We start from the raw sequence: 19,137 nt of genomic DNA, 5'->3' as shown, positions 1-19,137 counted from the left end.
AACGAATGTGTGGATAATAATGTAATTCCGTAAATTGTCAATTTTGACATTTCTATTCTTTTAAAATGTATTCAGAATACGTATTTAAATAATTTTTAAAAGCATTCAATGTACCTACATTACAAATCCCTAACTACTCTTTTTTTAGTTAGAAGATGGGTAACTATTGCAGTTCCGTAACCAAAGGGGGGAGCAAGTGACCCCCTGAAATATTAGTATGAACAATGGTGTCATAAAGCAACAGGTGAAAATATTCTAGTTCTATAAAATCTAGAGAAAAAAATTAAGTGCCACCCCCCCCCCCCCCCCAAAAAAAAAAAAATAAAAAATTGTTTTGGGCTACGACACTGATAGATTGATAATATTATGTCCTAGTTGAATACTATCTTCAAAGACGTCCATACTGTTATTATAGTATTATAATATGAGCCCGTGGTTATCTTTTTCTAACAATATTAGCCCCCCTCTCTCTGCTATCAGACCATTTCTTTAAAGCCTTATAAGTTACAGGTCTATAATTATAATACGATTGTGTAAGTAGTAAACGATCATACTATTATGTACACAACGTCGCCGACGTCTAAATCATTACGTGTCTCATATACTAAATAAATTCAAGAAGCATGAGATTGGTTTTCTATAATATGGTATCCTATTGAAACGACCAACGAATTAACTGACGGTCAAATCTGTACACTTTTTGAGAGAACGCTAATGGAAGTTTATTTTATACCAATAAGTAATATTATACATTGATTATATAATAATATATTAATAACATAATATATCCATATTTTGTTGTTCATTATACTGTAAAATCAATTATTAAAATACCTATATTATATAGTATTAAAATAAATTAAATTAAATAAGTAATGGTGGGGGGAGGTGGTGTTCTTTAAGTAAAATGAATGACGAAATCGTATGTGTATTCAGTATTTAATTCTCATCTGGAATATATACCGGCAGTATGATAAAAAATAGTAAGTAATATCGGCGGAGAAAAAAAAACGCTCTCAAGCTCGAATGTTACTGTACCTACCTACTAGCTATTGACATAATGCGAGTATGCGACATGTAGGTTCAGACAGCACACGTTATGTGATGGGAGTTGCATGCACATTGGAATATACAGCAAGACTGGGCAAGTTCACGATTTTTTTTAACTCCTTAAGTTAAGTTATTTTAAAATAATAAAGTTAAGTTAAGTTAAAAGTTACTCGTATTTTTTTTTGGCAACTCGTTAAGTAAAAAGTTAACTTTGAAAAAAATGTAACTTAACTTAGTGTAAAGTTAAAATTTAATAATTTGCAAAAATAAAAAACTCCAGACATACATAATATGGTTTGTTAGATAGTTTTTATTTACGCTCATGAGAATTACTGGGGAAATTTGAAATGATACATCAAAGTAAAAACTCATTCGAAAATTTGTATTCTTTGGACGAAAATTAACTTAATTTAGATACTTTTGAAATAAAATTAACTTGAAGTTAACATGTGAATCTTGAAAAAAGTAACTCATTAAGTGAAAAGTTAATTTGAAAAAAAATTAACAAGTTAATTTACTTAATTAAAATTAACTTAATGTCTTAACTTAATTTTAACTTTTAACACGTTAATGTCCAGCCTTGGTATACAGTGTACGCGATCCGGTCGAAATGCCGACAGTCGAAATATCGAAAAGTATGAAATATCAACAGATTAGAATGATATTAAAAATATTAAACAGTACGGTAATAACATGTCGACAGATTAATAAAAATAATCGACCGTCGAAACAACATGTGTTAATAATACCGATACTTGTCGACTGTCGTAATAATATAAACCGATAAAGCAATACTATTATCTCAATTTATACAACAGAGCCTGTATGTAAAACTGTACCTAAACTATAAAGATTAAATTTGAATGGCAAGTATTAATAAAAATCCGGACGTGCTGAATGAAACGGTCAAAACGGAAAACATATATATCTCAGTAAATATTTAATCATATAATAGGCAGTGGCGGATAGGCTTATATTTGTTTACCGACAAGTAATTTGAATAAGGGCCCCCAAAAAATAAGACGCGAGCGACATTTTATTTTGATATAACAATATAGTACAAAACTATATAAAAAGTAATATAGGTACTCTTAGTACAGATTTGGAAACGATTCTGGTTTAGCAACTTTTCGAATTTTCGAATTTTTTTTTTTTCAAAATGTGTATTCAAAATGCTTTTTAAGAATGTAAAAAAAAAGCCGGACAAACTTCGTTTGGAAGTTATTGATGAAAAACTTTAAATACTAAATTTTTTTTGTAACGCGCATTTAAAAAAAAAAAAATACTTAGAATTGAATATCGCTCGGACAAAAAAATCGAAAATATCTCCTGATTTGCTGTGTAAAAACACCTTGGGTAGGCATCGGAACTAAACAAAGTTGTTAAAAAGCACATATTATGTGCTAGCGTTGCCATCAGCTCGCTGCGCTGCGCTCGGACAAAAAAATCGAAAAAACACCAAACATAAGTTCCTCCGCGCAGCATTAAAGTAGTATTGCGCACATTCGTATATAAATGTAAAATCGCAAACTTTGGATGACTATAACTTCCAAAATAATGGTTTCTGCAAAAAAATTTAAACAGTTTCGAAATTAGCGTTAAAAACTACACATTTAAAAAAAAAAATTAAAAAACTATATAAACGTATATCTACCGCATTGGTTAAATAATACATTTTTATTTTTATAGTACAGCTATATTCTACCGATTGCGGGTTTGGATCCAAAAGGTTCTATGTGTAAATTTGAAATTTTTCAGAAAAGCCAATTTAAATATGTTTAAATATTTTTCAGTTTATAATTATTTGATTTGGACGTATAAGTTATCAAAACCTTTTAAATTAAATCAGAATTTGTATTATTTTTACAGTTAATATTGAGAAGAAATTTGGTAATCAATAAATAATAAAATATTTACATAGAACCTTTTGTATCCAAACCCGCGCGAAAACCCGTTTTCTATAACTCTAATCTAAAAATAAATCTCAATATCCCTAATGATACGGTCGATACGGGGAACAAAAATAAATATTGTTTATTAAGTAATAATGGTATTTTTCTTATAGAGTGGTTAAATTTAGTCAATTTGTATCTTTATTAAAATTATTTTCAATATTCATCACACAAGGTTGAGTACTTGATAAATGGTCCTAGGGCCCCACATATATCTATATACTAACTAGATAAAAGGTACTCCTATTATATTATAATTTACATTGTTATCAAGTGAAGCTCAGCTGTTTTCTTGGGGGACAAAACATTTCATTCATTATACAAAATGTATTAGGAACAACATCATTTTTAATGGTAAAATAAAATATTAAGTGTAAAATGACTTACTTACTTAAAATATTTTTTTTGTTTTTAAAACTACAGGTTTAGAAATAATAAAATATAATACAAAATAAATCGTAATTAATCTTATTTGTCATATGAAATACCATGCAATTGCCCCCCGACCTTGATGGAAGATTCACGGTGGGAGTTCGCTATCTAGTACTAAATAGATGTCTGTGTAGGGCTCCATACATCAACACCAGATAGGGCCTACTGGGAAAATCCCGAATTCCTGGTAGGCTTACCGCCACTGATAATAGGTGTAGGTAGTTTCTGTGTTACATTACTTTTACTGTGTTTAAACCATTGGAACCAATTTGGAAACTGGCACCAACTTGGAATTAATCATAATTTTCAATGTAAGTTCAAATACTATATTAGATTCTGATCGACGAATGTATTGATTTTACAATGTGTGTTTTTTTTGTGTATGTACACGATAATTAAGTAGTCGAAATGATGTTTTAATTTTCAACTTCAGTACCTATCTTGTTCGATGAAAAATCGAATCTAGTTTGTGCATTGGGAAGGTCAACATTTAAGATTTCCAATAATTTTCAAAACGCTGGGAAAAACTGAATTTTTTACGCAAAATCGATTTTGATTTTTGGTGTAACTTAAAATGTAATTTTGGTCATGTTGATATTTCAATTATCGACATTTTCACTGTCGGCGTTTTGACCGGATCCCGTACAATGTATCTATACCAGTGGTGAATCCAGGGGGAAGGCAAAGGGGGCATCCCCCCCCCAATCACCATAGTTTTCCTTTGTTTTACACTGTGTTTAGCCAATTTTGGAACTTTTTGTACTTTTGCTACCCCCCCACAAAAAATTAAGCTTTGGATCCGCCACTGCTGTATACAGTGTGCATGAAATTCCCATCACATAACGGGTGCTGTCTGCATCCACATGTCGCATTATGACAATATAGTAACTTTCGATCTCGAGAACGTTATTTTTCTCCGTTGATATTCGGTAGGTAAACACCTCCCTACTATTTTCTTTATCATACAGCCGGTATATATTCCAGACGAAAGTACTGAATACAAACACGATTTCATCATTAATTTTAATACTTAAATATAGGTATTATAATTGATTTTACAGTATAATGAACAGCAACATATGGATATGTTATTAATATATTATTATGTAATCATTGTATAATATTACTTATTGGTATAAAATAAACTTCCATTAGCGTTCTCTCAAAAAGTAGGTAAAAAAAAACTCGTTAGTCGTTTCAATAGGATACCATGTTATAGAAAACCCAGGGCCGTGTTCAGGGGGGGAGGGGTCATTTTCCCCCGGGCGCCACAGCTTGGTAAAATCAAGGGGCGCCCCAAGCTTGAGAAACCGCTGTTGCCAGTGTTGCCTGTTTGCGACTCCTCAATTTATATTTAATAAAAATTTTAATGAAAAAATTACGATGATTAATTCCTTAGTTATATATTTAGAAATATATTTTTGTCGTACCGATAATAAAATAAAAATTAATCGAATTCAATTTTATGTAGGTACTAAGGTACTAAAAATAATGATATAATAAACTTTTGAACTGGTCACAAACTTCTTATCGCGAGTTATTTATACTCGCACAGGTTTTCCGATGAGTGACTGTTTCTAACCAACCATAATAGTTAATAAATTTGCTAAAGGGAAAGCAGGAAAAAAATTATTATAATTTTTTTATGTAATGCAATTTTATTGAATAAAACTAAATTAAATTTAGATAAAGTTTTTAACATTGTAACTATATGATAGCTTAATAAATTTATTACCCACTAAATCTATGTTAAGGTATTGTAATGCACATTTAAAATTGGCCAAATTAGCCATTTCAGTACTATTTGTTTTATGTCGACACAACATCAGGGATCAGGATCATCAGACAATTAAAAATATAGATGATAATTTTTGGAGTCTCCAAAAAAAAGTCATCCTATACTTCTTCACATACCTGAAATACTAAATAACGTGCGAGGTAGTCAATAAGTGGATGATATAAAGAAGAGAGGGGGACTGGGGCGCTTAAAAATTAGTGCCCCTGGGCGCCAAAAAGCTTAACACGGCCCTGAGAAAACCAATCTCTTGCCTCATGGATTATTTAGGGTACCTATATATGAGACACGTAATGATTTTAAATCTGCTTGTAGAAAAGAAATGGTGTTGTAATTATTGTGATTTTATCATTCTAGATAATTTACGATTATGAACCGTTTAAATTTTGATAATATAGGATTACCTAGGTACCTACTGAAAGTGCTTTTCTTCCGTTTATTAGTCTAAATTATTGAAAAAACTCCTTTTACACGTCTTCACCTATGACATGCACAAATTGGCGCATGTCTAAAATAAATAATTTTTAATGAACAATTTTTGATTTTTAATTATTATTAACTGGTGTAAACTTGTATTTATTAATATAGACCGATTGAAAATGGAGCCAAAAGAAGAAATTAAGTATTATATATTGGTAAAATAACTCACGGATTTAAATTTTACACAACCTAAAACACATGAATGAACTTATATCAATGGAATAATGAAAATTTCATTTTTAGTTATAAAATATGGAAAAAACTGTTTAGATTGTTGTGTTTGTACTATTTTCACATTTTAATCAATAAGCGTTTTTCTGTTTTCGCAACAGATTATTGTAATTTGTAATAGATACCTACTGAATACATCATATTAGTATTAGTAGTATAGTAGCTATAAGTTCTTGGTCTATAAATTATAATTTATTACAGTGACGCCTGGTAATTGTGGTTGGTGTTGTGGACCGTGGTGGACAGGTGGTGCAATTGGTGTATTTAATAAATGTACCTATACCTATACTATTAGTTAAACCACAATATTGTCATATGGGCAGAACTAGGGTTACAATTCTGGAGGGACTACAGGCCACCTTACAAAACTATTAATTTAAAATAACCCATCAGGGGCATATATATTATTTAAATCAATAAGGGATATTTTTGGAAGGCTAATTTGTATTCAGTGGTAGCCACCCCACCGATAGTTGTGCCACTGGATATTGGTATAAGCAATTTGTATTAATTAAGATTTAAGAGTATTATATTTATTAAATAACATATCACCTCTAAATTAGTAAAAAAAAAAATGTAAAAGAAGATCAACAATAGAACCTTTATTTTTCTAAAATTAAATTCTAGTTCTAGTTCTGAAAAACTTGTTAAATTTACTGTCAATTAGATATTTAGGTTCCAAGTAAATAGGTTTATTTATAAATTACTTTATTCACAATAATATCATCAAATATAGGTACTTAGTTTTCGCTCAGAATCATTTTTTGTATACAATGATATTATATCATTGAATTCAAATTTAACACCATCCATTACAGTGACCAACTTGTAACGTAATGTACAGCAGAGCGACACCAACTTGCCCACTTTCTTTTATTAAATTTTTTTTCTAAAAGTATCAATCTTTTGTCAATTGTATCAACTAACCTATTTATCTGATGAAATTCCTGAAAATATATTTAATTTTTTCTTAAATTATTCAGTTAAATATCATTATTCATTAAAATTTTAAAATTATTTAATTTATATATTTTTAAAGGATTGAAAGTTTAATTTAAAAAAGTAAAAATCTAAATTTTAAGTTAATTTCTTAACAAATTCAAATGTGTTTTCAGAAAATGTATTCAATTACTAGATAGTCATACGATGGTTCTAGGCCAATTTGTACAGTAGAACATTGAAAGTGCAAAATGCGAAAATGTACGGTCGGAAAAAATTAGAATTTCAGAACGTAGACAATTTGAGCAGTTGAATTAAACTCTAGATTGTAAACGCGGACACTTTGCACTATTATATAGGTAAATAATGTATAGCCCAGTAGTATAGTAGGTATAATATAAAAAAAGTCTGAAGTTCTGACCAATTACATTAAAAATATTCTTATATTTAAATACATACTGGTGTATCTGATTTGGTATTATAATTATAATTTAGAAAATATATTTTATAGCACCAAATGAATTGTTTGGTTGTTACCTACCATCCAACCGGTTAATTTAAAAAACTGATTAATTTGGCTTGTTTATTTACTATTTATAAAATCTTTAATTTACTTTAAATATAAAATTATGTTTAAATCTCATAAAACTTTATAACCTATATATTTATATTCACAAAATAGTACAAGACGTCCTCGTTTGAAATGAACATTTTGACTGACCATACAATGTGTCCAAGTTATTGTATTTTAAACAATACACCGGATAAGGCAAAGTGACCGTTTACCGCATAAACTAGGTCTATATTGATAGAAAGCCTTCTATCTATCTGGATTATTCATATTAAAATTAATGAACTCTAAAACATAATATGCATTATGAGATTTGATTATATTTATTTATAATATTGCATATATTAATATGTATACATAATTCAATATTAAAATTTCTAATTTAAAAAAATAATTCAATAATTATTAAGGTACACAAGAAAGTATCTGAATGATAACAAAAGAGATCAAACTGTTAATTCTAGTTATAAAATCTGATCTTGTAAAAATTCAGTCTCGTTAAAAAATAAAAATTAAATGTATAAAAAAATGGAAACAAAAAAGTAAATATCTCTGTTTATATTGTTTTCAATAATCGATATCATAATCCTCAATCATGTCCATGAAATGTGTTAACCACATGAATAACTCTTGCACCTTAGTATCATCAAATTTCTTTAAACATACACTGTTAAGGTCTTTAAAGCAAATCGACAAACATTTTAATGTATCCTAAAAAAAAATGTTAAATTTTAATTTTGTAAGTATTTATTTAATTTAAAAATTACCTCTGGCCAAGATAATTGTAAAATTGACATAATTTGATCTGTAAGTTCATCAATAGTTAGGAAATCGTTTTCTATGAAATATTGTATCCAAGCAGTTATTTTTTCACTTATAATAGCCTTATGAGAATTAGACTTCTGCGACAGAATATATATGTTACGTTCACATACTATCATTGAAACGGTATACAGTTTTTCAGCGAAATATGGATGATAAGCTTTCATCACATCTTTATTAAAAAGCATCGGCATTTGATATGCTGAAACAAAAAAATATGAATACGGATTACTAGGGTTTTTGAGAAATTTCCATTCATTGACTGTTGACATACTTGCTAGTAATACATTATCAATCAGTCTTGTTATTATAAATCGGTATAAATTAAATTCCATTTTATTTTTGTTTTCTAAAATAATTTTAAATCTTTCAGAATATTCTGAAATATCATCCAAAGATAGTTTATGACTATCAACTTCAATAATTTTTAAACTAAACATCTGAAAGGATTAATATAAATAATTAATTAGTTCTAATCACATTGAACATCTATTATTATGATAAATTTAAGTCATATCCAAAATCAGTATGTTTCACTTAAATATCAATTATATTGTCTGTAAAAAGTATTAAAATAACAAATGTGTCAATAATGATACTAACATTTTGTGTATTTGAACAAGTCTGGCAAAAATTAAATATTTTTTTTAATTCATTGAGTGAAGGTTTAATAGAAAAATGTAAGTTAAGGCAAAAGTTAAAATTTACTTTTCTTTTACTTAACTCATAAATATCATTGAAAAAAAATTCAACTTTTTAAGTTAAAGTTACATTTAAAAAATTAACTCTATTTAACTAAATAATTTCAATAAAGTAACTTAACCAAATTTTTAACTCGATAATGCCTAACCTTTATATTATTTTATGTATTTTAGACAACATTAATATAATTACTTATACAATTTTAAAGTGTAGGCTAAACATAAATAATTAATAAGTCATAAGATATGTAATGTTAAAATAAAAACATCTGAACCTAGTGATTAATTCACTATAAAAAATGTTATCATCTTTATCAATTCTTTATAAAAAAAACATTTGAATAAATTACAAAATAGTTATTAAAATTGAAATTTTTAAATTATAATTAATAATTCAAGTATTTATAGAAAATATGATTTGAAACAAATTTATATTTGACCTAAAATGACATACTTTTTTTAGTAATTACATAAATGTCAAGCTGAATAAATATAGTCTATATAGGGTCTTGTTTACTATCATTCTGCCACCAAGTCGTATTTAATTGATCACACCACCACTAGGCAATATTACATCAGCAGTGTTTAATTTAGAATTTTGATATTTTTTATATCTCTATAATCTAAATCATAATCTTACATATAGATAAGTCTAGTATGTTATCTATTAATAGAAAAAGAGTAAATACTTCTTGTACATTAAATATTATATTTTATTATATTATAATCCTATTAGTATGTTGTCCCTTTTGCTATATTGTACGGGTATAGTCTAGTGTTGGCCAACGATATCGATAATTCGATACGATATCGATATTGTGAGTATTTTTCAATGGTTTCGATATCGATATCTAAAAATAATTATCGAAAATATCGCAATATCGGTGTAATTAAACACTAAACTGAATAAACAGTATAAAATTAAATTTAAAAAAAATATCTGACAGATATAATAAAGATAAAAACGTAGATTATGATATGAGGCGATATTAATATGTTCCAAAGAAATAACCACCACACCAAACAATTTAATCTAAATTCAGTATCAGTTGTTAACTCGCGGTGAGACGTCGTAATTATTACGTTCGTTATTAATTTTATTATTTATACAAATAAAATGAGTGAAAACTTTAAATTAGTACCTTTGTCTGGTGCTAGAAGTGATATATGGCAACATTTTGGTTTTAAAGTTAATGAAAAGGGGATTATATTAAATAAAAATCAAGTTTTTTGTAAAAAGTGCAAATGTGCTGTTGGTTATAGTGGAAATACGACTAATCTCAAATCACATTTTCAGCAATGTACAAGTACAAAACCAAGTACGTCTAACACTTTAATTCCATATTTTAAGCAAACTCCATCAAAATTATCAAACAAAACTAAACGAGCTAAGGAACTAACAAAAAGCCTAGTGAAATTTGTTATTAAAGATTTAAGACCTCTGAGTATTATAGAAGGAGAAGGTTTTCTTGAATTTATGGAAATAGCCGTACCTGAGTATTCTGTTCCTAGTAAACAAACAATAACTAGACTTGTTGAACAGACTGCACTTAATGAAAGAGAAAAATGATGGGTTTAATATTAGCAAAATCATCAGCATTAGACCCTAGATTTTGAGAGTTAAAATTTCTATCTGAAGAAGAAAAAGAAACTGTTTGGAAACAACTTGAAAATGAGCTGAAAGAATTAATTACTGATCCAGAAATAGAAAATGAAGAAGAATTAATCTCTGAATCAATATTAGAAAATGAAGAACATTTTGAAACACACTCTCCTCCTCGTAAGAAATTACGATCATTAATGATAGATAGCGATGATGATGACGAAGACGATTATTCGGTAACTCAAAGTCCTACGATGAAACAACTTGAAGAGTATAAAAATTTGAAAATCAAAGTTCCCTACGATCAAGATCCTTTAAATTGGTGGAAAGAAAACGAATCTAAATACTCAGCTGTATCATTACAAGCCAAAAAATACTTAAATATAGTGGCCACAAGTGTTCCCTGTGAACGGTTATTTAGCGAAGCTGGAACAATCATTTCCAAGAAAAGAAATAGATTATCTCCTGAACGACTCAATCAACTGTTATTTTTGAATTCATATTTCAAATCGAACCCAAGTTCTGAAACATTGATGGAAAAACTGCTCGAAGAAGAAATTTTTTAATTAAATACATTGGATACTTTTCAGTTTATACAAAATAATATATAATTGTTAATTAATAATTAATTTACACTCATAATATAATATTAAAACAATATGTATTCTATACTTTTAATATACTTTCAATACACTCATAATATAATATGCATTCTATACTTTTAATGTTTTAAATTTTTAATATGCTTCGATATCGATATCGGTATTTTTCTGATATCGCAATACGATATCGGGGGAAAAAATACGATATCGATATTGAAAATTATATCGTTGGCCAACACTAGTATAGTCACATATATATAACAAACATAATTAATCAATTTTAAACATTGTTTAAAATTTATTTTTATGAATTATTTCCCACAATATAGTACTATCACTTAATTTCAAATAAGTTGTGTAACGTTAGATAAAAAATATTCGAGTACAATATACAATTGGTGGGGTGATACATTTTATTAAGTGCAGTGGCAACAGGATAATAACAAACAAATACCATGTACAGGAATGTATTATGAAAATGTTTAATATAATTACATTTGATAAATGTAAACAAAATGTGGTCCAATAAAATTTCAATAAAAATAAACAAACAATAAACAAAAATAATTTTTGCTTAAATTACTTTAAATAGTTGTGTTAAAAATTATTATTTCAACAAAATTGTATTAAATTAATGTCACATGTAGCTTGTGTCTAGTTTTATATAATCAATAGACGCTTGCAGATTTAAATTTTGTAGTGTTTGCTCAGATAATTAGGACTCATACATTAAAATGTAATGTATCATTATGACCTTGACCATAATGAAGGAGTAACGTACAATTCACACAAAAACTAAATATTTAAATATTTTTTTGTATAAAATAATTGTTGATGTGACTTTTTTATAATAAAATATACTTGCATTCAAATCTATCAATAGTTCATTTTCTGGGATAAAATAATCTTCATCTGGTTCATCACAATGAGTAGGCATCAATAGTTCACGGAGATTATTTCCATCTTCATTTATACTACCAGTTTTCAAATTTGTTTTCAATTCAGTATTAATGTAAGTAATGAACATACCTGTTAACAACATTATCAATCAGTTCAATTCAAATTGATAAAAACAAGATACAACATATTACTTTTGATATTTATATGATTCTTAACCCAATCTGTTACTAGTGCTTTAAATTTACGAACTGTAACAGCAATACAAAAAGGCAAAGAGCCCGGGTTCACAGATTCAGAATCCAATAGTTCTTGAATTGAGTTGGGAATATTGTTTTTAGAAAAATGATCTACATACTGTTGAATAGAGGAACTTAAAAATAAACTACACTTAGCAACATCATTTTCATCCACTTTAAATATTGAATCCTGTAAAAATTAGTAATTAGTTATTTAGTTATGTCTGATACACATTATGATTAGCAAAATAATAATTTTATTTACTGTATTTTCTCTGATATGTTCTTTGAATTTTTCACACACAATATCAACAAATTGATTCTTTACAGCAGCCATACCTTTGTTTTGAATCTTTTTGGTGCAAGTAGAAGCAATTCGTTTAGCAATGAAATCAACTGTTGCTAATACAGATGAAGAATGATTTTCAAAGAAATGTGATTCTAATTCCAACTAAAATTAAAATTAAAATTGTATTTATCTTATTTGTTAACTGTATACTCACTTCTATCTGATGATTTTGATTTATTTTTCGACTGGGTATACTGACAGTAGGCGATAAAAATTTTATTTTTTTATTATTAACTTTACTTTCTAATACAGTACGATAGTTATTTAGCTGCGGACAATAGTGATAAATTTGCTTCGTATTAACTGTAATACCATTTTTTAATTCTTTTACAAAATTTTCAAAAAGACCTGTAAGATTGTATAGTATAAAATAGATTATAATAAATTACAATAACAATAATATACATTATATAATAAATTACTTTTATCAAAACATCTTTTTGAGTCATCAAATAGTGTATGAGGTTCAATATTTATGTGTTCAATTAAACAATTAAACTGTAACCTCAACATTAGTATGGAACCAGTTATATCAGAATTTAACATACACAGAGAATAGATCAAAATTAGTACATCTTTATAAAAAGGAGTTGTAATTGAAATCCGATCCACTTGATACAAGTATTCAATTATCCATGAAGTTGTTAATACAATTTCACTATGTCCATGTTTAAGAGCACAATGTAATTTAGCAAGTAAATTTATTGGAGGTAAAGCCTATATATTAAATATAATGTTAAGAATAAGATTAAAGCATAATTAATATAATACTATAGTACACAAATTACCTTTGATCGTACTTCCCATATATATTCTTTTAAAGCCGGATTTAAAACATCATAATCTTTGTACGGATTATATAATGCAAAGGCCAAAAATTTGGCTAACAATCTTAAAGTATCAACATAAAAAAAGAAGGTTTGCTGATAAATTGCACCTTGAAAATATAAATGTTTCTTTGTAGCAATTTGTATTTTTAATAAATTAAACGGTACACACCTTCTTGTAGTTCAGAAGCCCATTCCATTGTATTTAATATATCGATTCTGTGTACTAAAGTGTCTATTAAATGTTTACAAAAAATTCCATCACCCAACAACATAATGACAAATTCTTTAAAAAACATTTGCATGCCAGGAAATTCATTAGCTGGATCAACACTATATCCACTTGTATAATCTCGTTTAGTAATTCGCTGATGGAGTAATTCTAACTTTGAGGCAGACAACTCTTTAATAGTTTTATTTTTATAGACATTCTAAAAATATATGTCGAAATATTAAACAATGAATAAATTATATTTAGATGAAAAAAAAATGTAGTATTGATAAATTAGTATGAAAAAGATAACCTTTGATTCTTCAAATGTAGAATTTATCAATTGAGCGACAAATAATTTAGCAAATTTACTCATATTAACAGAATTATTATTTTCATTAAGCATTTTCTTTATATGTTCAAATTTCTTAGAATCTAGCTCAAACTGATTTTCGTTTTGTTTCCAATTTTCCAGTAAATCATAAAATGCATCTCTTTGAGTTTTGAAAGCATGGAACATTTTTATTGATGGAAAACAATCTTTGGCATCTTGTTCACCATCAAATTTCACCATATCTTTTGGTATACTTGAATTTAAAGACTTAATATCATCATTTATGTTCTGAAAACAAAACAATAATTCACAATATTTATATAAATTTTATATCCAAGTAAATACTATTAATATAATAATGTTATCTATATTTACTAACTGATGTGTTAAATTTACTCTCAAAAGTTTTAGCCAATTCTGGTACATATGTGTTGATTACTTTCTGTTTTAAAATTAGATTAATAATTGGTTTTTCCAAATAACTTAAAATTGAAACCAACTGTTCTATAGTCTTTGAAGCAAAATAATGACAATCATCAGATGATTTGAAATATGTATTATTTGAACTAAAACTGTCATTATTAAATTTTATTTCATGATCTTTTACTGCAAGAAGCGTAAAAACATAACCTAATTCATGAAATAAATTACATAATATGTTAGAATTTATCAGTGCAGCGTACAGACTTCCCAATATATCCAAGCTCCTTCGTTCTTTCTTAGTGGTATCTGAAAAATTAAACACATAATAACTTCTACTTGTTTAAATATCAATGAAAAATAACAGTCAATAAATGTTTAGTTTTGAAATCAAATCACTAACTTTAACAATAAGTATTTAACAACAATTTTTCTTTTATAATGAAAGGATAGATTCAAATTTAAATAGAAAAAAAAATATGTTGTAGACGTTGTAGTATAATTTCGAAGTGTATAAGAAGATTTTCTGTTTACAATTCAAAAATTGATTTAACAATTACAAACAGTTCTATATTCTATAAAAGTAAAAGTAAAATAAAATAAAAATGTTCTTAAAATCTAATAAACTATTTTACAAAATTAACAACATACCAATTATTTTTGTTTTGTTCATTTTTGAAGTCACCGAATGTATTTGAACCGTCTTCTTGCCTTGATTGTTGGAACCTTTTGTTGCCGATACTTTGGGTATTATTCGTTTCACCATCGGTGATTCAACTTCTGGCACATTAAATGCATTGTTTATAATAGTTTCATTCTCATCTTGCAGATTTACATACCTAATAAAATGGATATATTTTTAATATACATGATTATAGTTCAGTGCTATATGAAAATCAATATAATCATTTACTTACTGCATAGTCTTATTATGAACAAAATCAATCACATAAAATGTAAATTCTATTTTTCCTACACCATGACGAATGTTCTATAATATATAAATTATAAATTAATACATTTTCTGATAATTTGTTAATTACATATGGTATACATGGAAAATGGGTCTATGCAACACATGGTTTTTACTGTTGGACAGAGAAAAATGTTTTTATTCCCAATATGTTCATGTGCAGAAACAGATGTGACCATTATTTAACAAACAATATTAATTTTAACTTTAAAGAAAATTTAAGATAAAAACAACAGTATATTTTGCCTGCTAAAAAAAGGTATAACATACATCCATATAATAATAAATTATTGTCGTATAAAAAACAAGTCAACAAGTTCACTCTTCATTGCGATTCAAGTGATGCTATGGGCAAAATAAAAAACGGGAAATTATAGCAATGCTGTGTAAGACCAAGTTTGAATTCATTGAAGAAGTAAAAAATAATGTTTGTTTTTCCTTGCCGCATTTACAAATCCTAACTGAGCTTAGGCACTAGTGCCCGAATTCAGTTAGATTCTGAAGTGCAGGACTCCAGTATGTTTCCTATCTGATTTAGGGAGTTTTATTAAATATTTATGCAGCAAGCATATTTTATGTACCTTCCTATATTAATTATATATACCATACGTATATAATATTTTAAATTGTTAAGTATAAAATTGTTGTAATGTATTTTATATTCAAGTTAAAATATTAGATAGATACATTGGTAGTTTATCTAAAATATATAATTATATCTTGGAAATTATTAATTAATATCATTATAGTCTATTAAAAATACTAAAAGATATCTAGCTAGTAATATTGAAGAAAATAAATCAAATTAAAAATCGCATAACGTAGGTACTTTGGCACTAGCATAAAAATGGTAAAAAAAATAACTATGTAAATATTTTAATAACTTATGCAACTGACTACACTACTATAGTGCAATAATAGTAAAATTTTAGCTATAAACATACATTTTTTTTTTATTTGCCTACCCAATGGCCAAAGGTCCCAACTTATCTACCTAATATTTAACTCAATATTCATTATATGAAATGTAAATGTATTCATTTAATAATTCAGTTATTTATTATACTTATTTGTTTTCCATATTATCATTAAACCATTGAAGTCTAAAAATATTAAGTTACGAAAAAAATACTAACGATATAGCTTTTATTAGTTACAACAGTTATATGATGATATATTTTATATACACTACGAATATATGTGCCTAATATTTTAACTTGAATATATAATATACAGCAACAATTTTATGATTCATAATTTAAAAAATCATATAGTATGTATAATTAATATAGGTACATAAAATATGTTTACTACACAAATATTTAATAATGTGCCTTAAATTATGCCACAGTTAGGGAATGTAGTGAAGACCCGCACTACAGAGTCTAACCGGATTCGGGCACTAGTGTCGCAGCTCAAGTAGGGTTTGTATTACGTTTACTAGCTATACCAACACACTATTTTGTTAATGCTACAATAGAACGCTTTATAAGATATAAAGTTGTATCGACACATAATGAATGGTCAACTTTAATCACCAATGCACACTTAAACGTTTTTCCAATCAAAGTTAAAAATGTACAGGGTTCAAAATACAATGATAAGAAAACAATAACTAAACAATTTTCACTTTAAAAACCATAAACAATGAATTCCTTAAAAAAAACTAAAGTAATTGTTTCTTTTCAAAAAAGTCTTTAAATTCAAATCATGAAGTATATGTTTTTTAATAACAAAACCGAAGAAGAACCAAAAAGTATAATGATTAAAAAAGTGAAAATCAAAATTAATTAATTACAGTTGTACAAAAACAAATTTGATAATTTCAGAAGAAAAGCAAAATTATCTTTTTAAATTATCCCAAAAATGTCAAGAGTAGTATTTAAGTATGAAATCTATTCTGGAAATAAGTGAGATATATTACAGAAGATTGACGAAGAAGGTTCAAATAACATTGTTTTTATTTATACATATTATATATTATTATATTTAATTTTTACCATAGTAATTTATTAATACGTTCTTTAAGAATTATTAATCTTGTTTTTTGTGTTATTTTTTATATATTAATAGTTGTTTATTATATTGTTATTCATCAAGTATTAATACATTTTTTAATGTTATATTTTGTCTTGTTTAAAAGTTTTTTTTTTTTTTTACTGAAATTATTTGTAAACACCTTATTTTGATGAACATAATATTATAATATATAATAAATTATGTGTCATAATTAAAGCCGGATTTATATTCTCTTAAATCACCTAAAATATGATGATAATATTCTCTGAAAAATCTTCAAATATTATCATTATATTCTCCTAAAAATTTAAAAAATATTCATAAATAATCAATAAACATCAATATAATATGCTTTAATATGAAAAAAATGTTTAGGTTCTCTTGAAAACTAGGAACGTCTCGCAGTCCTTTTTGTCGTATAATCATCGATATATAAGTACATAAAGCATGCAAGATTTCAATTAAGTATTAAATTATAAACTTACACATTGCTCAAATGATCTAATTTTTTCCAAAATTTCATTTGTATTAATGTTTTCTTCCAATACATTGTTCATTAAACTTGCACATCGAACTTCAGATTTAGACATGTACTTTTGCATGGTTATTGGTATTATTTTACCTGATTATAATATCCTTATAAATCTAAAAAAAACATAATTAATAGATGTTTTTTTAATTAAACAATAACATAATTTTAAACACTTATGTTAAAATAAAGTTTTTTAATTTAAAATAATATAATAAATTTCCATATGGAGTGCCTAATGGGTAATGGGAGCTATAAGTCTGCAGACTCCAGTGAACAGCGTAGGGAAAGTAGAGCTCTCATGGCTTATTACAATACAGTGTGTTTTGCAACAGCCCCACACTAACTTGAAGTAAATAGTGTGGCATTATTACAACATTCAAACTTGTAAAGTTAATATTTTATTAAATTTATTAGGTATTTAAAAATTATTTGTCAGTATTTTAAGTGGGTAGACAACGTCTTTTTGACTCCCATGTAGCTTCGCCACTGCTTTGTTTAGCCACTGGAAGAAACTTAGAAATATAAGTACAATTTTATTTTACCCACAAAAATATTTTATATAAAGGTACACGGAAATCGGCAAATGTTGTATACGTAAATCAGACTTATCATGTGCACATGAAATTGTTGAATGACAGATTTACAAATGGCACAAGGGATATTTTAAAATTGAATCAATTAACAATCAGTTTTTTAGAATATGCAGATAATAATATGAGAAATTTCTAGGGAACAATGAGAACACAGAGAAAAGTCAGTGCATAAAACTTATAGAAGCAATAAAAAGTAGGCATCTATGTTAATGCAGGAAAAACATAATACAAGTTAGTCAGTAGAATAGGGGAAGGTTTGGAAAGATAAAGACTTTTTTCGAAGGGAAAAAACTGCGTACGGAGTCTGGCGGAAGAACGAGTTGGTGGATGTAAAAAAATATGTTTGTATATTTGGTCTAAATGGCCGTAAATAAGTAATACACTTGACTTCAAAGACTCACCAGAATGAAAAAATTTCAAACGCTGCTAATAGACAGTCAACAAACCACAATATTAAGAAATCATAATTACATAATTATGTTAAAGATTCATAGTAGTTTTTAATATTAATAAAATACATTATAATATTAAATAATATTACATCGGCGTACATAATGATAATAGT

At 26.9% G+C, this 19,137-nt stretch overlaps 1 protein-coding gene across 1 annotated transcript; it reads right to left on the bottom strand.

Moving 5' to 3' along the window:
• Positions 1–7,041: 7,041 nt before the first annotated feature.
• Positions 7,042–19,127, bottom strand: LOC132936626 (codanin-1). Its single transcript, XM_061003379.1, has 16 exons — positions 18,974–19,127; positions 17,933–18,092; positions 15,373–15,446; positions 15,107–15,294; positions 14,415–14,764; positions 14,015–14,323; positions 13,663–13,921; positions 13,452–13,600; positions 13,086–13,380; positions 12,818–13,011; positions 12,580–12,765; positions 12,270–12,504; positions 12,044–12,207; positions 8,547–8,712; positions 8,218–8,474; positions 7,042–8,161 (listed from the first exon to the last, which is right to left on the bottom strand). The coding sequence occupies exons 2-16, from the start codon at positions 18,047–18,049 to the stop codon at positions 8,018–8,020; spliced, it is 3,087 nt and encodes a 1,028-aa protein (XP_060859362.1). The 5' UTR covers positions 18,050–18,092; positions 18,974–19,127; the 3' UTR covers positions 7,042–8,017.
• Between the last annotated feature and the right edge of the window lie 10 nt (positions 19,128–19,137).

The sequence above is a fragment of the Metopolophium dirhodum genome, chromosome 1 (genome assembly GCF_019925205.1).
Source record: "Metopolophium dirhodum isolate CAU chromosome 1, ASM1992520v1, whole genome shotgun sequence".
Lineage (NCBI taxonomy): Eukaryota > Metazoa > Arthropoda > Insecta > Hemiptera > Aphididae > Metopolophium > Metopolophium dirhodum.
This window is presented reverse-complemented; position numbering and strand designations above follow the sequence as displayed.

Coding starts and splice junctions, on each gene's coding strand:
- LOC132936626 (XM_061003379.1), bottom strand. CDS start 18,049: ATGCAAAAGTACATGTCTAAATCTGAAGTTCGATGTGCAAGTTTAATG. Junction 12,766..12,817: donor ATCAAAATCATCAGATAGAA/GTGAGTATACAG, acceptor TTTTAATTTTAG/TTGGAATTAGAATCACATTT. Junction 12,208..12,269: donor GAATCATATAAATATCAAAA/GTAATATGTTGT, acceptor TGTTGTTAACAG/GTATGTTCATTACTTACATT.